This window comes from Schistocerca gregaria, chromosome 1, assembly GCF_023897955.1.
Source record: "Schistocerca gregaria isolate iqSchGreg1 chromosome 1, iqSchGreg1.2, whole genome shotgun sequence".
Taxonomy (NCBI): domain Eukaryota; kingdom Metazoa; phylum Arthropoda; class Insecta; order Orthoptera; family Acrididae; genus Schistocerca; species Schistocerca gregaria.
In genome coordinates, this window is record NC_064920.1 from 427,187,256 (window position 1) to 427,211,267 (window position 24,012).

A 24,012-nucleotide genomic window follows, 5' to 3' on the forward strand; every position below is an offset into this window, starting at 1 on the left:
AATGAACAGTTTGATGAGTACACAGTATGGTTTGAGAGTAAATCGGAGAAAGACGAAGGTAATGAGAAGTAGTAGAAACGAGAACAGCGAGAAACTTAACATCAGGATTGATGGTCACGAAGTCAATGAAGTTAAGGAATTCTGCTACCTAGGCCGTAAAATAGCCAATGACGGACGGAGCAAGGAGGACACCAAAAGCAGACTCGCTATGGCAAAAAAGGCATTTCTGGCCAAGAGAATTCTACGAATATCAAATACCGGCCTTAATTTGAGGAAGAAATTTCTGAGGAAGTACGTCTGGAGTATAGCATTGTATGTTAGTGAAACATGGACTGTGGGAAAACCGGAACAGAAGAGAATCGAAGCATTTGAGATGTGGCGCTATAGACGAATATTGAAAATTCGGTGGACTGATAAGGTAAGGAATGAGGAGGTTCTACGCAGAATCGGAGAGGAAAGGAATATGTGGAAAACACTGATAAGGAGAAGGGACAGGATGATAGGACATCTGCTAAGACATGAGGGAATGACTTCCATGGTACTAGAGGGAGATGTAGAGGACAAAGACTGTAGAGGAAGACAGAGATTGGAATACGTCAAGCAAATAACTGCGGACGTAGGTTGCAAGTGCTACTCTGAGATGAAGAGATTAGCACAGGAAAGGAATTCTTGGCGGGCCGCATCAAACCAGTCAGTAGACAGATGACCAAAAAAAAAAAAAAAAAAAAGTCCTGTCTCGTGAAGCACAGGATGATCAGTTCGTATAGAGATAGTCCTTGATTTATGAATGCATGTACAAAATTCTGCTCCTAGCAACACAGCGTTACGGAGATGATAGATAAACCCCAGTGGAAGACTCTGCAGGAGAGACGCTCAGTAGCTCGGTACGGGCTTTTGTTAAAGTTTCGAGAACATACCTTCACCGAAGAGTCAAGCAGTATATTGCTCACTCCTACGTATATCTCGCGAAGAGACCATGAGGATAAAATCAGAGAGATTAGAGCCCACACAGAAGCATACCGACAATCCTTCTTTCCACGTACAATACGAGACTGGAATAGAAGGGAGAACCGATAGAGGTACTCAGGGTACCCTCCGCCACACACCGTCAGGTGGCTTGCGGAGTATGGATGTAGATGTAGATGTAGATGTAGATCTTTTCAGGGGACCGAAACTTTGGATCAACGAATTGTACATTAAGCAAGTGTCACATACTGCGATCAGTTATTTGTTCAGGCAACTTGTCAGTCATCTTTGGGGAAACTAAGCCTTCGAGAGATGACATAAAGTTGCTTACACAGGAGCCCATTAGTATAGAGACGTGGTGTTTTGTTTCTGAGCGGGTGGCACCTATTCCTTGAATCGGCACTTTGCTGTGCTATCTTTGAAGTCTGAGGCGTCGTGCACATGTTTCGAATATAAAGCATGACTGCGACCCAGCATCTAATAGAGCACGAAAAGTCTGCTATTTTACATTGATGTCTTGCAACCGTATTATCGCTGTCGCAAGGAGTGCTCGTTTGCCTGGAATCACCTTCAGTGAAAAATAGCTCGATGTTTTTGACTGATGTTTGACATTGTGTTCGTGTTGCATGTCACCTGTACATTCCTTCCTTTGTGCATCTTGTGTCCGTTGTGATTATGCATGTAATAACGTGTGGTGTCGTTTACCACAGGTATGACAGGTACTGGAGTTGCATTGAGAAGCCCTGTGATCATTCTTCGGACTGTTGTAGCACAAGCTGTTGCGCGTCACAACACCCTTGCATTCACTACCGTGGCTTGTTTGAATTTGCTGCACTTGTGCAGCGCGTGAGGCTACTAGCACATAACACATGCAGTACTTGTAGCAACGTATGTCTATTTCGAATGTCCAAACTGGTTGGTGTTGGGTGCATTCTGGTGTTTATTAACAGTTGTGCTGTGGCCTTTGAGGTCCGTTCTATAAGGAGCTGTGACGTAATTATGTCTTGCAAAGAGACATCTAGCTATAATGCCATCAGCGCTTGCACATTGCTTAAAGCCTCGTTCAGTAGTGCACGAAGTTCACTTTAACAAGGCTTTAACATTGGCGGTAGCGTTAGCAGTTTGTTAAAGAGTGCTGATCCAATCAGTCGAGCATTATTGCATCTATTACAGACCAAATGAAAGGCTACCTTAACGTTGGTATTAGTCACAGGGAGATGGGCAATTACATTGTGTGCTTCACCTTTTAATGAACTCAACAAATGATGGTCCTCTAGTTCCTCATTGTTTAGGATGAGACTCACAAATGGTTCAAATGGCTCTGAGCATTATGCGACTTGACTTCGGAGGTCATCAGTCGCCTAGAACTTAGAACTAATTAAACCTAACTAACCTAAGGACATCACACACATCCTTGCCCTAGGCAGGATTCGAGACTCACAAATATATTGTGAAAATGCCGAAATTGCGTTATGTCACTGTTAAGCGATGGCAGTTTTATGGTGGGCGGCTTGATGCTCTGGTTTGATACACTCAAGGTAGACCCAACCTTGTCAACCGCGTTTTCGTGATTCGTCTGAATCGCTCTCATTTTTTTCGAAACCTTGAAGACCATATTTTCGGAAGTTTCTCTGTCCTCAGCATGAATCTCTACATCATTAAACAATTCGAGCTGTGACTGTGCGTCCTCATACTTCTTCACGATCTTTTTCAACTGTTCTAGCTTTATAGTAATGTGCAAAGTGTCAGATTTACCTTTACACTGAATTCGTTTGCAAAGTTTAACAACGTATGAGGCTGGCTTTCACCACCGAACGTGTCATTACAAGTTTCTTTCTTAATATTTCGTCCATCAAGGAAAGCTAGCGGCGGCAGGCAATAGCAAAAACAGCAATGAGTGGGAAGTACAGGAAGCAGGATAGTCAGATCTGGTGCTTAATTTTCAGAAGCGTCGTCTTGGCGCTGCAGGGTGCGCCTCCGTGTTGCTCCGTCGAAGCTCGTCGCTGCCGTTCCGCCGATGGATGGCTGTCGCTGCGCGTTACTTCGTCGGATCCATCACATTCCGGCCCGGAGGACCAAAATGTTAACTTCTGCAGACGTAAACGTAGACGTACTGGAGGAAAAAGACTGTATAGTGGTTCGAATCCATTCAGATTGTAATGAAATGCGAGAGTTGAGATAATCACTTATTATTCATAGGTAAGTTAACAGCCGAATATACATCTTTGCTGTTTACATTGCTCACGCGGCCACGGGCTAAGGACTGCCGCCCGACCGACAGCCCATTTATCACAGCCAAATATCTCTCCCTCGCCGCGGCGAGAGTACCGTTAGATGCCCTTGGAGGGGTGACCCACTGACCACTGTCCCTCATGTACAAATACCTCCAGATTGCGCTGCACTGTCCAGAGACTCAGTCAAATGCTACGACGGAAAGAGCTGGAGGCAGCGTTGGCCACGGCCGACAGGCTTCGGGCCACTGCTCAAAGCTTCAGCGACACCACGACGTCCCTGACGAGCTGTGGTGCCGCTGGAGTCCCTTGGTAAACCCATCGTCGTTGCGACTACTGATACGCAACGTACAGTCGACAGTGAATGGCGGACCGAGATGGGTTCCCATGTCACTGGATGAAAGGAGAAAGAGGAAACAGGAAGTACGGCTAACCCTTTACTCACTGGCAAGAGGTGCGAGATGCTACCCAGTGTTGTTAATATTTCTGAGTAAGCACTGCTGCCCAGTCCGAACAAGTGTAGAGGGAGCTCCAATGCTAGAAGGGCAATGGAGCCCCTCAAGACAATAGCGTACAGGGCGGAAAGAATGTCAGTGTACGCTCCATATGTTTGGTGGAGGGTGAAATGGAGCAAAAGGAAACAGTTAATTTAAAGAGTCGTCACAGTAGCCTGTTTCGTCGAAGCGTATTGTTACAGTGGCCGGATTTCAAATAAAATGTGTTGAATGGGATTCTGAGGTTATTGTTATATGTTGGTTATATGTTTTCTTCAAACACTATGTTACATTGTAACTCGAGTTGCAGAGACTACGTTGGTAGCAGTCGGTCACGAGAAAAGAGACGACTTCCATCTAAAAATTGAATTTATATAATTGGAAGGAGAAACAGCATTGGTCGTATTTTTTTTTTTTTTTGTTTTATAATCCGCAAATCGATTTTCGGTCACTTAGTGACCATCCTCAGTGCTAGAAGTCAGAGTCCTGCATTCTGAAAACTTATTATCGATCTGTTTTATGTTTTGTAAGTTTGTTTTTTTAAAAACAATACGCCAGGTGTATTTTAGATGTTTCCTTCCCCCTTCGTTTGCTATGTGTTTTACGTACATTTTAAATTTGAATTACTTCATGATTCACAAATGCACAAGAGTTATTTTGTGTTAATATCTTGCGAAACCAGTAATATTAAGTCTTCACGTGACACATGTCACATAGAGGGCGTTCCAAGCCCTGTCACACCGAGGTCTGCTGAACAGGTGCATGTAAACAGCGGCTTCAGTTTATGTGATCGCTCCAAGCTTGTTGATACCAGTGCCTACCAATTTTAATTGTATATTACAGGTATGTTCCTACCAACTGCCATGTTCATACGCAGGTATAGTTGTGATTTTCTGTTTTATACTCTCTGATCGTTATATGAAATTTTTAACTTCTAGCACTGAGTATGTACACTAAGTGACCGAAAATCGATTTTGCGGATAATAAAACAAAAAAAAATACGACCAATGCTGTTTCTCCTTCCAATTATATCCATTATCTGGTCGTGGTGCACAGAACACTCCATGGAGCCGCCAATCAATAAAAATTGAATTAATTGTCAAAAGAAATGGTATAGCTCGAAATTTGTTTGGTAAATGGTTCGTAAATGGTTTCGAGGATGACTAAGTCAATCGCTGATGAGCTATTCTCAGGGAGATTCAATGCAGAATAGCCTGGCTATAGTTAATATTTTCAGTGAAGAGGACGTACTGCTGATTATATTGGTTCTAACCGCAATGAAATGGTAGCGCTCACAGTGTGCAGTGAATTAGTTCTTTTGGTACAAGTAATGACTTACTCGGCATAACCAAAAGATGGTTACTGCTAATTACGTCTGTGAATTCATAGTAGATGATTAACGTGGAACATAGCGGAGATTAGAGGGAGATTTGGTTTTCGAGAGAGCGGAGTGGGAGAAAGTAAAATGTGAGAATATTTCGTTGGAAGTGGCACAGACTGCACAGAGACCAGCCTCTGGCTGATGAGCTGTGACTGCAAAGAGCGACTGGATACTGATCGCAGTAGTTACCAAAATTCGTTTTCGTGTGCTCTACTTCTGCAGGATCGTTTTATAGTAGAGTTTTGTGACTGTTGTTTGGTGTAGAAACGTGGTACACTTTGGATGAACTGAATAATCGACGTAGGAAATTGTGTAATAATGCGCACACTGAGCTAATAGTGTGATGTATTACAATTGTTAAAGTATATTTATTTTCGCTTTGGCTAATTGTAACTCGGAAGCAAAGAATAGTACTTTCCTGGTGTTGTGTCGGCTACTGTGGGAGTCAGCACCGACACAAACAAGGAAGGAGAGAAGTTGCGATGGTAGGTGGCAGGCATACAAAATGATTTGTACATAACATTTGTAGACTAATAGGAAAGAAAAGAAATATAACTTGACTTGCTTCGTGTGCCTCCTACATGCAGTTATTGTTCACTATTACTACTCACAGAACTCGAGCTACGTATCGTCTTCCAATTACTCAATACTGATAGTCTCAAAGACTGTTTCCGCTTTGTTTTCAACACTTCTTGGACATTTCAGTTCTTGTCATATAATTGAACGAAGACGTACTAATGTTCCGTTGTGTACTTAATTTGTGAAAGATAAAGGTATAGTATGGTATCTTACCTATACGTCAATTATTGCTCATTGGAAAAAGGAGACGACCAAATTCATGTTCCTTTAATACCTTTGAGCAATATGTCATCAGCCAATTCAATCATTAGATGATAAGGCCTCTTCGAGTCGTGGATAACCTTCGAGTTTTATATATATATATATATATATATATATATATATATATATATATATATATATATATATACACCTTCGAGTTATATATATTGAAATGAGAACACCGTGAATTCATTGTCCCAGGAAGGGGAAACTTTATTGGCACATTCCTGGGGTCAGATACATCACATGATCACACTGACAGAACCACAGGCACATAGACACAGGCAACAGAGCATGCACAATGTCGGCACTAGTACAGTGTATATCCACCTTTCGCAGCAATGCAGGCTGCTATTCTCCCATGGAGACGATCGTAGAGATGCTGGATGTAGTCCTGTGGAACGGCTTGCCATGCCATTTCCACCTGGCGCCTCAGTTGGACCAGCGTTCGTGCTGGACGTGCAGACCGCGTGAGACGACGCTTCATCCAGTCCCAAACATGCTCAATGGGGGACAGATCCGGAGATCTTGCTGGCCAGGGTAGTTGACTTACACCTTCTAGAGCACGTTGGGTGGCACGGGATACATGCGGACGTGCATTGTCCTGTTGGAACAGCAAGTTCCCTTGCCGGTCTAGGAATGGTAGAACGATGGGTTCGATGACGGTTTGGATGTACCGTGCACTATTCAGTGTCCCCTCGCCGATCACCAGAGGTGTACGGCCAGTGTAGGAGATCGCTCCCCACACCATGATGCCGTGTGTTGGAGCTGTGTGCCTCGGTCGTCTGCAGTCCAGATTGTGGCGCCCACCGGCACGGCGCCAAACACGCATACGACCATCATTGGCACCAAGGCAGAAGCGACTCTCATCGCTGAAGACGACACGTCTCCATTCGTCCCTCCATTCACGCCTGTCGCGACACCACTGGAGGCGGGCTGCACGATGTTGGGGCGTGAGCGGAAGACGGCCTAACGGTGTGCGGGACCGTAGCCCAGCTTCATGGAGACGGTTGCGAATGATCCTTGCCGATACCCCTGGAGCAACAGTGTCCCTAATTTGCTGGGAAGTGGCGGTGCGGTCCCCTACGGCATTGCGTAGGATCCTACGGTCTTGGCGTGCATCCGTGCCTCGCTGCGGTCCGGTCCCAGGTCGACGGGCACGTGCACCTTCCGCCGACCACTGGCGACAACATCGATGTACTGTGGAGACCTCCGTGTTGAGCAATTCTGCGGTACGTCCACCCGGCCTCCCACATGCCCACTATACGCCCTCGCTCTAAGTCCGTCAACTGCACATACGGTTCACGTGCACGCTGTCGCGGCATGCTACCAGTGTTAAAGACTGCGATGGAGCTCCGTATGCCACGGCAAACTGGCTGACACTGACGGCGGCGGTGCACAAATGCTGCGCAGCTAGCGCCATTCGACGGTCAACACCGCGGTTTTTGGTGTGTCCGCTGTGCCGTGCGTGTGATCATTGCTTGTACAGCCCTCTCGCAGTGTCCGGAGCAAGTATGGTGGGTCTGACACACCGGTGTCAATGTGTTTTTTTTCCATTTCCAGGAGTGTATATATATATATGTGAAATTTTAGGTTACATTCTATTAGAAATAAGACCATAAGAGGTTATAAAAAATTAAGACTTACCTCTTAATGTATTTCGAAGTATTCTTCATGTATAACTATCCAACAACTTAAATGAGTAAAGAACAGTTTGTATCCCAATGACGACAGGTAGAAACGCTTGACTGCCTGTTCATTGTGGCACTGCTGCCTAATGGCGTTGTCTGGATCATTATATTTAGGAGAATAATGGAAATAATGCCTGATGAAAATGTACTGGATAGAGCGATTAATGTGTGAGATATATGTTATATGAGGCAATATGATTATTCATTCGTAAAATAGCGGCCTACTAAATGTAAGAAATCATAAATTATAGAAAATGCGTCATCTTACATAACTTAAGAAATATATTTGAACACAGAATACACAAACTTATTTTTTATTTATATATCGGCATACATCTTTCACATTTGTTCATGTTATTTAGACGAAATAATACTCAACACATTTCATTGCAGTCTCACAAAACGCATCCGTATAAAATATGCACTCATAGCATCACAAGCGACATTGAATTGTCAGTTGAAAAGTAACAGAAACCAATTTACAGATCGCCCCCCCCCCCCTAGATCACAAAATAAATTAACAGCAGTCTTTTGGTCTAGATGACCTTGACTTCTGCACCGCATTCATTTCACCCTATCTTCGTCTTCAGTCCTAGCACGTTCCAACACTGATGAAATAGTCACCTCCATTACACAAATATGTTTCGAGGTAATATATATGGGTTGCATAGCACCAGAAAATAAATAATACATCTCAGTCAAGAAAGATAACGTATCATTCCCATGAAAATACGTCTTACTCTTACAACTTTCAACTTGCTCTTTATAGGACATCCACTGAGAAGTACTGAGTAGTATTTCAGCTTCATCAGTTTATAAAGTCAGTCGTCTTCCGTTGCACTTACTCTTTGTCTAGGAATCTGATGTTGTAATTGACGTCTGTTCTTCATCTAACAACTTCATATATCCAGTTATCTTGTACAACGTTTATACTCGGAATAAAATATACTCGATTGTCAAGAGCACAGTGATCTAGGGACACAGTTCAAGAATTGCAGAGAATGTGCTCGGAGGTTGTTAGTAAAACATGAACGCCACTTATTCAAATGCCTTATTTAATGTATAATAGCACACGGCCGAAAAAAATGTTAAATATTTCTTCACAACATCCTTTATGTAGCTTAGTCATTTTATGACCTGAAACTTGTAATGGTTTAGCAACTGGATTTTTTGCAACATTCGGAGACTTCCTGAAATTCCTTATTGAAAATTAGTTTATACCGTCGTCTAGTTTTTACAAATAGTGTCTCCAGAATAATTTCTACAGCAAGTCACTTTCTGAAGTAGGTACCAAAATTTGAGGTTCCCGTGCACACCTCACCTTCGTTTGTCCAGCACATCTAACATTGTGGTCCATTGTCGGCAACTGTAATAATAACTGAAAATAAACAATAGCAGCGGATGCTATGTTACTTTCAAATGCCACGTCGCGTTTCAGCCGCCAGGGTCATTTTCAATTGGTTACGAGCCTAGCGTCGTGGAGATTCACAAAATACAGCTGCCACTGGTGGTGTTATTTGTTTGCAGGCCACCTCACCTTGGTACCTTTTAACGAATGAGATCAAGCATTTCACAAAATACAATGTAAGTCCGAAGATCACCAACAGAATTTCCGAGGTTGTTCAGGGACATTTTCTGAATTTCCGTTTTCTTGAACGGTGGCCTGCGAAGGCTTTTTACACAGTAAAAATGTAAAAATGAAATGAAATGTCGTGTGGCTAGGGCCTCCCGTCGGGTAGACTGGTCGCCTGATGCAAGTCTATTTAGTTGACGCGACTTTGGCGACTTGCGCGTCGATGGGGTGAGATGATGATGAAGACAACACAACACCCAGTCCCTGAGCGGGGAAAATCTCCGGCCCAGCAGGGAATTGAACCCGGACCCCTTGGCATGGGATTCCGTCACGTTGACCACTTTTTTCTCTCGTTTTGTTCGTGATTATTCGTTCTATTTGTTCGGGACGACGTCCCATGACTCTTGTTCAAGTTCATCGTTCATCCATTAACTCAGTTTTTTTTTTATTACAGAGGGCAGATAACCCTCTGACCGAACACGCTGAGCGACCGTGCCGGCAAAATATATCTCAGCTATCGAGGCGGACAGTAAAAATGTAATTACGATTGATTTGTTAGTCAAATTCCATTTGTTTCTGTGACAATACCTCCGCAATAATGCCTATGACAAACAGTCACCAAAATGTACGACACGTTACACAAATGCGTATGTACTGATGCAGAAGTGTTGCGATGTTTGCCGACTTGCCTTTGCTGCGGAAACAGTTCAGCTCTCCCACAGCCTTGAAGGAACACACGAGGTGGACATAGGCCAACTTCACCAGAAAACGTACCCTCATCGGTGTGCACCACTGTTAGCCTACAGCTGGTACTCTTCGGCAGCTGCAAGATACGTCCGGCGAATTTCTATCCGAAAAGGCTCGACTTCGATTCCCAGTCAGGTAGTATATTTTATCTGCTTTGGGAAACGAAGAAAAACGTATAGCTAGCGCGCGGGAGAAACAAGGCCGAGACAGACGCGCGCAGTATTGAAAGCAAGTTGAGGGCGAAGAGTAATGTGGGAATTACTGTTTTCAACAGCATGTACCGAGAGGGAATGGGAGAAGGTTGCTCGCAGACATAGTGACGACATTTGCACCGCTATGCGTATATTTTTCCGTGCAGTATAGACACAAGTGTATAAGGTAATAATAAATCAAACAAAATTAAATTACTGCGTATAGTTTGCCTGTAAACTGAAGAACAAGCGGCAGTTGTGGTGGGGGAAGTGGCATTTCCTGGTAGAACGCCTTGTCTGTCGTACACTATGACTAAGAATTTAGTCGCAGAATTTTTCTACTCGGGTACTGAGCGTTGTGTTGTCCTCACATTCGTGTCGTCATTACTGACGCCGAATATCGCATTAACCACAGACGTATCCTCTTTCCACTGTTGAAATGGTTGTATGGGCACGAAATGAAGCAAAAAAATATATATATATAAAATAAAATAAAATAAAAAGAAATAAAAAAATAATAAAAAAATTGAATTTAATTTTATTCATTGTTTTTCAGTGTTTCGTGAGCGACTGTTTTACTTTCGTAAAATGAAGAACAATCCGCCTTCAGTCACAAGTTGTGACTGAACGCGGTTTGTTCTTCATTTTAAACAAGTAGTAGTGCAATGTAGCATAGGCTGATTTATGGAGATTCGTTTGACGTGCGTATTTTGCGCTCAGTTTCTGATTTCTATATTGCACACATAGTTAGCAGATTTAGTGGGCAATAAACACTACCAGCACGTCAAAGCAGTGCATAGCCACTGATTCAAACGTCACGTTGCGAAAAGGTCTATATAACATAGGAAAAGAGCCTTCAGCTGTTCCTTGTGACGTTGGTGGATAGAGAGAGAGAGAGAGGGTAATCACCTCAAGGTTTTCAGTTTACGGACAACTACGATTCACCGGAGACGTCGGGTCCCTTATACCACAATACTCAAGTAATATCCCTCAACAACCTCCGGAATTTTGCCGGTGCAGTTTGGATTAACATCGGATACAACCATAGAAATTTTTTCTTCGCTCATTAGGGGAATTATTCTGCTAGGAACACTGCCTCGCATGCCACTTCTTACACACTCGCTGTGTCACAATTTCACCGGTATCGGGAAGCAGAACTGTTTCTTATGTCCGTTCATGGAGTAACAGAGAGGCTGCACAGTCAGCTGTAAGTATTAGTCCGTTATAACAGCTGACGTGCGCAGTCGTCACACACAACGCACTGTCACACTGTTTTTCAAGTAAATACGGTATAGCGTACGCTTTAAACACGGTAAATGTCAGTCTCGGGATACGTCACTGGCCGTTTGTGAGGGACTGTACACACACACAGGTGTGTGCGAGGCGACGCCCTGGGGTTCAGTAGAAGAGCACCTGCCGCTCAGCCGCGGGGAACAGTTGTGGCGCCGGCGGCGATTCGGCGAAACGCACCCGCGGTGCGCGGCTGCCCTTCTTCTTGTGGCGGGGCGAGCATTGCCTGGAGACGGTCGGGCGTCACACGGTTGTCTCCATGGCAACGACGTTTTGTCAACACAGGGAGTCCTTGGCGTCGAGGAAGAGCGACTCGGCGAACCGCTTGCTGTCGCCGTTGTGCTGCAGCTGTCGCGCGCCGTTGCCCGCCGCCGCCGCCGCCGCCGCGGCAGCCGCCGCCGCCGCCGCCACCTTCTTGTCGCGCTCGGCGGCGCGCCGGCGCTGCGCCAGCTTGACGCAGACGGTGACGCTGACCAGCAGCAGGAGCACGGCCAGCGCCGCGGCGCCGATCGCCACGTACAGAGCCGGCACCGCCAGCTGGTACGCGCAGTTGGCGTCGTCCTCGTCGAAGCCGGACGGGCAGTGGCGCGCACCGTCGCACCACAGCGCCGCGCTGATGCACGCGTTCAGCTCGGGACACCTGTTGTCGCAAGAGCGGCACCTTTAGTATAGGACGCTGCACAAATCCTATCCAAATTACGATCAGTTTTCTATGTCTCCTAGACGACGTCATCACAGAGACATTCAGGAAGATTTCATTTTAATGTCTCATCGACGATATGGTAGTTATAAACATACGACAAGCTAGTATTTGGGTAGGATCTGAAACTAATCAACCATGTACTTTTCAAAGGAATAATCCCGGAATTTGCCTTAACAATTTATTGCCGAGACCTGTCATAGGACAGACCAAAACGAATATACCGTCGTCCTCTCTTACCAAGACGGCCATTCACTACGAGGCCACCATATGATGGTTCCATGAATTGGAGCGCTCACTGCAAGTCCAATCATGAGACATTCCAATGACACATGTCCTGACTACGATCTGCGAGTTCCCAACACTCACCGCAAGGCCTTGGTGTGTAACGGACTCTCGTTCGTACCGCTAGAGCTAGATACAGGGAATTTATCAGCAGAGCTCAGCCATCTTCGCTTTGATTTGTATCAAACGGGAAGTTTGATCAACAGATTCGAAATTCATTTCAGTCTGCACGCACTAAACCTCAAGGACAGCCAGAAGCAATGGAAAACTCCATTAAGTAGGGTATAAAACCGCAGTGCATTGGCGAAGCTGAGAAGTGTACTCAGGTGATTCAAATGAAAAGGTTTCCGACCTGATTGTGGCCACACGGCGCATAGTAACAGACTCTGAAGGCTGAAAGGTAGTTGGAGCTGGGACATTCCATTTCGGAAATCGTTTTGGAATTCAATATTCCGAAATCCACTGTGTTAAGAGTGTGCTGAGAATACCAAATTTCAGATATCACCTCTGAGCATGGACAATGCAGTGACCAACGACCTTGAGTAGCAGCGTTTGCGAGAGTTTTGAATGCTAACAGACAGGCAACACTGCATGAAATAACCAGAGAAATCAAAGTGGGACGTTCAACGAACGTGCGTGGCGAAATTTGGTGTTAATGGGCTACGGGAGCAGAAGAACGTCCTGAGTGCCTTTGCTGACAGCACGACATCGCCTGCAGCGCCTCTTCTGGGCTGAAGATCATATCAATTGGACCTCAGACGACTGGAAAATTGTGGTCTGGTCATCTGAGTCCCGACTTCATTTGATAAGAACTGGTAGTAGGGTTCGAGTGTGGCACAAACCCCACGAAGCCATGGGCCCAAATTGCCAACAAGGCACTTTGGAAGCTGGTGGTAGCTCCTAATGGTGTAGTCTGTGTTTGTATGGAGCGGACTTGATCCTCTGGTCCAACTGAACCGATCACTGACTGTGGATTATGTCGGCTACTTGCAAACCATTTTCATGGACTTCATTTCCAAACAGCGATGGAAATTTTATGGATGATAATGAGCGATGCCACGGGCCAAAACTTTTCGTGATGTGTTTGAAGAATATTCTGGATAGTTGGAGCGAGTGATTTAGCCATCCAAATTGCCCTACGTGAATCGCATAGAATATTCATAAGACATTATCAAGAGGACAGTTCGTGCGCAAAATCCTGCATCGGCAACATATTCGCAAAGGACGGCTACAGAGGCAGCAAGACTTCTTGAGTCGATGCCACGTTAAGCTGCTGCTCTGCTTCTACTAAAGGATGACGTCGGGAAAAGTAAACAAAGTTTTTAGATTTGTATATGCCCAGCATGTGACGGAGGACGTTGTGTGCAAGTACTACCCAGAAATAATATGAAGAAGTGGGCACAGGAGAGGAACTGGAATTTGCAACAGATGATAAGAAAGAACCCAATTCGGGTAAAGGAAGGACACTCCACCATGCACTATATGATGACGTATCGAATACAGGTTGTAATGTAGCTACAGATTAGAAATACAATGCAAATCTGTGCAGTGGTGAGATTACCGTAGGTATGGAGGGACCAGGTAGTGACATATTGACAGAAGTCGTTCATTTTTAGAGCGAAATGGAGTCGAGACGCACCTGTACGGACATTCTGGGGCAGCGACGGACATGACGAAGTAGCTGGAAGCGGAGAGGAGGGGCCGGCGCGACACCTCCATCCAGGTGACGGCGTAACTGCCGGGCTGCCGCTCCAGGAACTCGACGATGAAGCTGCGCGCGTGCGGCGCCAGCAGCAGCGGTGTCGGCGGCCCCGCTTGGGCGGCGACGGTGCCGGAAGCGTTGGCACCGGCGGCGGCGGAGGCGGTGGAGGTGGCGGTGCGCTCCCAGCCTTCCGAGAACACCTGCAGCTCGCGCCGGCCGCCCGCCGCCTCCACCGGACACACCACCTGCAGGACGCCGCCTCACAGTCACTGCCCGCATGCTGGAAACTAAGCTACAGAGGTCATTCTGCGGCCCTGGCAAAACTTTCAGAGAACGTGCGCCCCACACAGCTAAAACTAACTTTCTTAAGATTTTTTCGCAGATTTAGCAAATTTTTAAAGTTTTATATGTGAAATGAGCGTATGGGAGTAGATCTAGGAATACATCGTCAACATCCTAGGCAGGGTACTAATGGAGATGGCTTGGCGTTGCATCCCTCCGACCTGTTATGAAGTGTCAGCTGCTTATCTGTGTCATGTAAAAGACTGACCAGTGCTTGGACAGTGTACTGGTGGATTTGTGTTATTATGAATGAAGGTGAAGGGGTCAGTATGAAATCTGGTGCCAGCATATAGACTTTTCCTCTCGAATGGCCGTCGAATTTAACGCCCTCGTCCGACGGGCGGATCACCATCAACTGTGTAATGGGCTCTCAATTTAGGAATCTTCCGTAGAGGTTTCGAGTTTAATCCAGGACACTGGTGTAAAGACCAGTCATTAGAAACCTTACGCCATCGCCTCTCTCCCACTGACCAAATACTGGAGTGAACATTTTCCTCCCCGGAGATTCAAAGTGGCGAATATCAGAGTCGAGCGTCACCACATAAGAAAGTGTGAGCGACCTCAGCTGCGAAGACGATTTTTTACAAACACGTTTAGCAACACTTAAGCATTGCGGGAAAGTAGAACTTAAACCATTATATTGATGAAATACTGCAAACCACAAATTAAATGTGTAAGTAGGCTGTTTAGGTTTTTATGTTGGTAACGCCACGTAGCGCTCTATATGAAAATCACTGACTGTGATGTGAAAAGTCTGTGGCTTCTTTCCACTGTTGGAATAATCGCTATTGTAGTGTTGGGCAATTGGATGTGAACAGCGCATAGCGTTGCGCAGTTGGAGGTGAGCCGCCAGCAGTGGTGGATGCGGAGAGAGAGAGTGATGGCAGAATTTTGAGAGCGGACGATCTGGACGTTTTTCCATCAGAAAGAGTACATTTGTAATACTGTATATCATGAACTAATATATATCTGATGACTTTAGAATATTATTGAGGTAAATACGTTGTTTGTTCTCTATCAAAATCTTTCATTTGCTAACTATGCCTATCAGTAGTTAGTGCCTTCAGTAGTTAGAATCTTTTATTGGCGCTCGCTTTATTGCTGTAGTTCGAGTAAGGAGATTCATGAAAGGTGTAGGTTATTGTTAGTCAGGGGCATTCTTTCGTAGGGATTATTGAAAGTGAGACAGTGGTGCGCAACAAATATATATATACACTCCTGGAAATGGAAAAAAGAACACATTGACACCGGTGTGTCAGACCCACCATACTTGCTCCGGACACTGCGAGAGGGCTGTACAAGCAGTGATAACACGCACGGCACAGCGGACACACCAGGAACCGCGGTGTTGGCCGTCGAATGGCGCTAGCTGCGCAGAATTTGTGCACCGCCGCCGTCAGTGTCAGCCAGTTTGCCGTGGCATACGGAGCTCCATCGCAGTCTTTAACACTGGTAGCATGCCGCGACAATGTGTACGTGAACCGTTTGTGCAGTTGACGGACTTTGAGCGAGGGCGTATAGTGGGCATGCGGGAGGCCGGGTGGACGTACCGCCGAATTGCTCAACACGTGGGGCGTGAGGTCTCCACAGTACATCGATGTTGTCGCCAGTGGTCGGCGGAAGGTGCACGTGCCCGTCTACCTGGGACCGGACCGCAGCGACGCAGGATGCACGCCAAGACCGTAGGATCCTACGCAGTGTCGTAGGGGACCGCACCGCCACTTCCCAGCAAATTAGGGACACTGTTACTCCTGGGGTATCGGCGAGGACCATTCGCAACCGTCTCCATGAAGCTGGGCTACAGTCCCGCACACCGTTAGGCCGTCTTCCGCTCACGCCCCAACATCGTGCAGCCCGCCTCCAGTAGTGTCGTGACAGGCGTGAATGGAGGGACGAATGGAGACGTGTCGTCTTCAGCGATGAGAGTCGCTTCTGCCTTGGTGCCAATGATGGTCGTATGCGTGTTTGGCGCCGTGCAGCTGAGCGCCACAATCAGGACTGCTGACGACCGAGGCACACAGCTCCAACACTCGGCATCATGGTGTGGGGAGCGATCTCCTACACTGGCCGTACACCTCTGGTGATCGTCGAGGGGACACTGAATAGTGCACGGTACATCCAAACCGTCATCGAACCCATCGTTCTACCATTCCTAGACCGGCAAGGGAACTTGCTGTTCCAACAGGACAATGCACGTCCGCGTGTATCCCGTGCCACCCAACGTGCTCTAGAAGGTGTAAGTCAACTACCCTGGTCAGCAAGATCTCCGGATCTGTCCCCTATTGAGCATGTTTGTTACTGGATGCAGCGTCGTCTCATTTGGTCTGCACGTCCAGCACGAACGCTGGTCCAACTGAGGCGCCAGGTGGAAATGGCATTGCAAGCCGTTCCACAGGACTACATCCAGCATCTCTACGATCGTCTCCATGGGAGAATAGCACCCTGCATATATATATATATATATATATATATATATATATATATATATATATATATATTGTGTGTCAGTTTAGTGTTGATCAGAATAAGTAAAGAGAGTAATGTCTGAGTACGTTGAGTTTTGCTCAGCTGTTTGAAAATCAAATAACGAAAGAGGTTTATCAGCACAGTACTTCATTAATTTTCCTAAGGGGACGTTTCATATGTCGACCGTTAGCCAAGGATACCTCACTGGAATTTTCTGGTTTTTTCTTGTAGTTTGTGTAATTAGTGTAGCTATTGTTTATTTCTAGCGCGTAATTATAGAGAGAATTTCCTTTGTAGTTGTAGTCAGTGCTATGTTAATGTGTTTTCTTGTTTCTTCAAATTATGCTTTTCTTGTTATCGCGTGAAGTACGTGATAATTATGGCGTGTGAAAAACGTAATACTAGGCTCCAAACTAAATTGAGAAATGATAGTGACGACGATTATAGCTTATCAGCACAACCGTGTTATGAGTTAACAGACATTCAACGTAGTAATTTGGTAATAGGGAAATGGAGCGGGCGGCAAATAATAGTGTAGACAGTGAAACAATTAGTGAACAGGAAAGCATTATCGATCGATCGGTCGGCAACAGCTCGCCCAGGAATCCGAAATGACAGGACAAAATGGTTCAAATGACTCTGAGCACTATGCGACGTTACTTCTGAGGACATGAGTCGCCTAGAACTTAGAACAAATTAAACCTAACTAACCTAAGTACATCACACACATGCATGCCCGAGGCACAATTCGAACCTGCGACCGTAGCGTTCACTCGGCTCCAGACTGTAGCGCCTAGAAACGCAAATGACAGGACACAATCTTGCAAATACTGTAGTTTCAGGTTTTGGGTCCTCACCGTTTTCTCAAATAAGTCAAGACACAGTTTCTGCTTGTCAAAATGTGAATGTTGCCGGTCCAAATGCACTGCCGAAAAGCATAAGGGAACAGATTCCAGACACTAATACATTATTATTGCAATTAATGCAACAAATGAAACAAAATCAGAGACAAACACAGCAAAAGTTAGACACAATGGAACAAAATCTTCAAAAGTTAGATATGATGCAAACCAGCCACAGACTTCACACAGCACAGTCAGTGATTTTCATGTAGAGCGATACGTGGTGTTACCAACATAAAACCCTTAACAGCCTACTTACAAATGTATCACTGTAGTAAATACGTCACAAATTTTATAAAAAATGAAAGTAAATCGTTATCTATGAGAGTCTTTTTCTTCAGCCTCCGATCACACAACATAAAATGCGGACAAGCGGCAATAGGGTGATGTACACAGTATCCGAATGCGCACTTCTCGCACCACACGGTCTGTCACTATCGAGTTCAAGACGTCAATCTGTGCTGAGCTGCAGTCACATTAACATGGCTATCTCTATTAAAGAGTCCAAGTGGAAAACATTGTGCCTACTTTTCAAAAAAGATATTTTCAGAACTGTTTTGTTCTCGGTACCTGTTGCACGTCTCTAGAGTGATCCGGATACCAATCTATGAAGAAAGTCTTTCAAACATTCCTTAGAAGATGGTACCGGTTCTTCGTGCAATGGTTTGCTTCCGCCTGGAGTTTTGGAAATTTGTGGTAAGTTCGAATGCGACCAAACTGCGAAGGTCGTCGGTACCTAGGTTACACACTACTTCATCTTACACCTTTTATGAGTATACAGACACTACCCTGATGAAGCTAGTAAACAAGCACTAGTCTGACCAAACACTAAACAGGCAGCAGCCTCATCAACACTGACAGTAAAAAAATTGTTTCAAATGGCTCTGAGCACTATGGGACTTAACATCTGAGGGCATCAGTCCCCTAGAACTTAGAACTAGTTAAACCTAACTAACCTAAGGACATCACACACATCCATGCCCGAGGCAGGATTCGAACCTGCGACCGTAGCAGTGAAGTGAGATAAAACTGCTTACTCGTATCTCTGATTCAGAGTGAGAGTTTTCAATTTCCGTTCAGCCTGTACCCTCAGCAGTTGATTGCACGCACCGTCGTTGATACCGGCGCCGCGCTGGTCGAGAAGGACAGGTTCTCGGTGGCCACCTCACTCCAAGCAAGTCGGGCGTTCCAACTTGGCGCCCTATCTTCAGATTTTGTTTTTAATATAAGTACCAGCCGGAAAAATTGAAGTACAGACTAATGACTGTGTGTCAGATCAAACACACTCAGTCGCAAACAACCCAGTGTTCCATTTCCCTAGTACGTACCTGGCCTTTCATAGCTCCAGACTGTTTGTGAGGGGACACCAAGTAATTACAAAAAATCTGGTACTTATCTCTATTAAACAAATTTTGGGGCTAAAAATTAATTCAGAAACTCCGGTAATTAGTAGAGCCGACAATTTTGCATATCAACTGCTTGCATGATACGAGGTCGATCGAGGTTGTTTGCTGATTTATGTGTCATTATGTAGTTGTTGTAAGAAGTTGCTGTTGCCAAGATTGAGGATTTCATTAAAAACAAATTGTTTGTAGGAACTTTAATGCTTTTATGTACGGGTATACACCTGCAAGGTGAAATTGGCACTTAGGAGGCGCAAGTGCTTGGTAACATCACGATACTCGACTGGCCCTTCCAGAACTGCTGTTAAAGGCACAGTTAGTTTGGTCAAAAAAAAATTGTGCCACGTTGGAGTGCCCAGTGCTGCCTTTGGGAGCAGAGGCTTAAAATAGCAGCCAAAGAGAGCAGAGGCTCTAACGTTTTGGGCTACCGGAAAAAATTCAAAAGGGGTTTCGCGACAGACTAGTCAGCTTCTCGTCCACATCTAGTTTAGGCCTAGATGTCTAGGAAGGGCTGCCTGTTCGACGACTAACTCACACAACCATATTACTGCACACGCGCTGGCATAAATCGATTAGTAGTTATTTCGATGACAGCTTCAAAGGACGAATACAACCGAACCACGAAGTCGCTCATGCAGCCACTCAGGTAACGCTAAACTTTCTGATGCTGTCACGGCAACGTCTACATTCTTCAATCCTCCTGGTCTCCTTAATTTTCTCATATGTTGGAGAAATTATTGTCTGTAATATACTCCTGTCGACTGGGCAGTGACCTCATGTTCAGTAATTTGTAAGGTTAGAACAGTTTAAGTACGCTTCTTTACTGTTTTCAGTTCCGTTACGATGTGCCATTGATCTTGAGGTCACAGAGCCATGGATCTCGGAATACTGAATTCCTTAAGGATTTCGGATATTGAATGTTCCATGCGTCTAGCTCCAACTACTTTTCTTCGTTCACAGTCGGTTAATTTCCGTAGTGCGGCCATAATCGCGTGGGCAACCTTTTCACGTGTACACGTGGGTACAAATGACATCTCCACCAATGTACTACTCTTTTATACCTTGTGTAAGCGATGCTACCGCCATGTGTATATGTGCATATAGCTATCCTATGGCTTGTCACCTCAGTGTGTGTCATGCTTACATCTCAGTAACTCTTAGTTTTATGTTCCAAGGATTATTAGCATGGTAAATCGTAATAACGTGGAACAAGTATTTTTACATTTACATAACAGATTAATTTGTAAATGTGGCTACCAGCTGACCATTAAAAACGTTTTTTTAAAATATACTTGTGTAAGTTAGTAACCCCTATTCCCGTCTTTTTACACATTCCAATAATAGAAGTTAGTCTGCAAAACCGGAGGCGTTGTCAAGGAGATACTTTGTCAGTTAATTTTTAAATTTGGCTTTGCTGCCTAATAAACGTTTTATATCAATGGGTAACTTATCAAAAATTTTGGTTGCAGCACTGTGCACCCCTTATTGTGCTAAAGACATACTTAGTGTCGAGTAATGAATGACACTGTTTCCTTCTGGTATCTTAATTATGTGCATCCATGTGCCTTTTGAATTGCAGTGAATTATTTACAACAAACTCGATGAGAAAATAAATATGCTGTGAGCATTAGTCAAAATGGCTAACTCCTTAAACACGTATCTACAGGAAGATAGTACGTTACTACCACTTATAGCAAGTTATTGACAAATAAACACTTCCTTTCTGAAAGGTCACTTACCCCATAACATTATCCCATTACTCACTTTAATAGATGCAAAATACATCAACATACTTATTTGTTTCTCATCAAGATTTGCAAGGATTGCTAGTGGAATTGTGGCTGAACTGAGTTGATTTAGAAGTTCCGAAATATGCTAATTTCAGTTATATTCTCATCAACATGATCATGTAAAATTTGGAAGTATCTGTCGTATCTTTTATTTGCTCACCAAGTAATACACTTATCACTGGGTTACAATCTCTAGATATGCAGAACTGAATATGCTGTGTCGTTTTGAAACTGAGAATGGTACTTTTAAGAATACTGTTTATTATTTCCTCTGTTGCCGTTATATGCTTGACTTGATTACAGTACTAGTGTCATCTACAAAAGGGTTGTTTTATATTAGGCACAAGATCATTTATGTATATGAGAAACAAAAGTGGGCCTAAGACTGAGCTGTGGGGAATCCCATACGTGATTTCTCTCCAGACAGAATCTCCCCTGACTACAGTGTTTGAAAGACTAAGTACAACAATCGGCATTCCTATGGTTAGACATGACTTTATCCACTGGTTGGCTACGCCATCAATTCCATAAGACGTAAGTTTATCTAGAAGAATATTGTGACTCACAGCGTTAAATGTCTTAGAGAGGTCACCGAAAATATCAGTCGGTACGATTTTATTAGCTAGCGCTTATAAAATTTGGTAGTGAACGTGTAAACGGTGTTCTTAGCTAAGAAACGCTTATGAAATCCAAACTGTGATTTAGTTTGGATATTATTTTTGATTCGGTACAACACTGTTTTAGAATAAGTCGGCTTCTCAAAAAATTTTGGAAACTGTGTCAGTAGTGAAACAGGTCAGTAGTTATTGACATCTCTATCACCCTTCTTACACAGAGGTTTAACAATGGTATATTTCAATCTGTCTGGAAAAATGCCTCTAGTTGCTGATGCATCACATGTTTTGTGTTATACAAGGGTCGTTATGTTGGAACACCTTCGAATGTAGATGGGGTATTAGTTTTGGGAGAATATACAACTTTCTTAGTTTAAGAAGGGTAAGTTTGTGATACCTTCATATGACTGAATTTTATGAGAGTTGCTTTTTCAACTCACAATACGATTTTTCCCCTGGAATCTTTATCCATATATTTCCTACTACATTTAAGAAATGTTTCTTGAACATGTCTGTTGTCTGTGCCTGCTCATTTATAACCCTTACGTTAAGTTCAGTGGTGATGATATCCCGTTCTGTAGCCAACTGAAGTACCTACATTCTGCCCCGCCGTCTAATAAACCGAAAGGCCTGCACCTTGAAGTTCTCGTTTGATAACTCACAAGATCGGCAGTCAGTCTGCAGCTCTCGCGAGGGTGAGTCAGGAGTTGTGAGACCTGTGGGGCGCAGCTGTGGTTTTACGACAATCGCTTGTATGAAGTCTGGAGTAAATGAATAAAGTTATTTTTACGTTACGGAAAAGTGGAAGAGTTGGCAGATGCGTCACTTGTGCATGGCGATGAATGGCTCAACGGTCTGAGGACTTTGTGACAAGCTGTGTGACGAAACGAGAGAGCGCTTGAGAGATGGGCAGAGGCATAACCTCAGTAAATTGAGACTTCAGCCAGCTGAAGTTTGTGTATCACAAGAATGAGGTGTCCTTGGCGAGTTCTTAGCTAAGACCATAAATGGCATTCATTCAGCGGGAAACTTATGGTGTTTTTGTACGTGTCTCTCTATTTTTTAAACTTTAGATTGTTATTCTGTTTGTGGATGAGATGCTGGAGACTTGCTGCAGAAGGTACGGTAACTGAGCACCTAGTTTTCTGACTTACTTGTCGGATCTGAGAGTCTTTTGAATGCAGCTGGCTTGCAATAGGGCATTGACTAGTGATACAAGAGTAAAGTCAATTTCAACCCTGCCTAGTGGATTAAAGCGAGTTTGGCGACCCTGGTTTACCATGAAAGTAGTAGCAAAGCATAGGACTAATCGGAGCCCCTCAACAAACACTTCGAAATTAACCTAGGGGCAATGCATCGTATGATTTGTGTTGCGCACTTCACAGTGCTAAGAGAGCGCGCACTGTCCGAGAGTGGTACTTTACCCTACGCTACACGGACTCCCAGGCGGCAGACGAGAAGGAACGTATTAAATGTCAGCTGTAAATTTGTACGCAGTCGTTTCTGAAACTGCTTCGAAGACGTATTCTAAAAATGTTCTAAGTCATAACAAATGTATCCTATTTTACACTTATCTGTTATATTCGTCACGTCTTTAACACTTTATTATTGTATTTGATGAAGTCCTCACAGAAGAAAAAGGAATAATAAGAGATCTCGAAGAGGTATAGATACAGAGCCTAAAAGGATAAGGGATATTTGTCGGTACGCTAAATACTCTTAATACCTCTATCTGTCGAGATATTGAATCTGCTACGTTCTTTTCAGTGGAACTACGTTCATTTAGCCTCTGGAATCTTAGAGTTTTAGGAATTGCAAATGCGTTTATATAAGACTTGCCAGTGTCAAGAACGAAGCGCTGAAGCATTTCGCGAAAATAGCAGAGAATGTGTTAGATGGATAGGCCATGACTGTCTTTAGCTCGAGCTTCGTCTCCATTGTCACATGAACATAGTACAACAGGCCAGACACTGCGCTGAGCCCGCCGGTGGTCTTGCATTCCATTTCTCCAACGTTAGTCGGCCTTAAGCTGCTAAGCCACACTGTCGGCTCGTCGGTCTCTTATATGTTAAGTCGTCGTTTGTGTACAACGCAATTTACAGTAAAACTCGGAAATGTTGTGAAAGAAATGTTTCTCTGAGAGGGAGAAAGTGTAGCAGGCTTCCTTGCTCTCACGGGGTCCCGGTTTCGATTCCCGGCCGGGTTGGGCATTTTCTCTGCCCGAGTACTGGTTGTTTGTGTTGTCCTCAACATTTCATCATCATCATCATCATCATCATCATCATCACCATCATCACCATCACCATTCGCGATAGTGGCTGGATTGGATTGTGTAAAAATCGGGAATCTGTTGAAAATAACGGATTGCATAGTGAGCACAGTGTATAGCTGAATGATAATCAAA

General features: G+C 44.4%; 1 protein-coding gene across 1 annotated transcript in view; it reads right to left on the reverse strand.

Moving 5' to 3' along the window:
* Window positions 1-7,873: 7,873 nt before the first annotated feature.
* Window positions 7,874-24,012, reverse strand: part of LOC126351067 (uncharacterized) — a 556,744-nt gene continuing 540,605 nt past the window's right edge. Inside the window, exons 9-10 of the mRNA XM_050002572.1 lie at window positions 14,029-14,336; window positions 7,874-12,044 (exon numbers count right to left, since the gene is read on the reverse strand). Coding sequence (XP_049858529.1) covers window positions 11,681-12,044; window positions 14,029-14,336 — 672 coding nt within the window. The 3' untranslated portion in view covers window positions 7,874-11,680. The remainder of the gene's footprint in view (window positions 12,045-14,028; window positions 14,337-24,012) is intronic.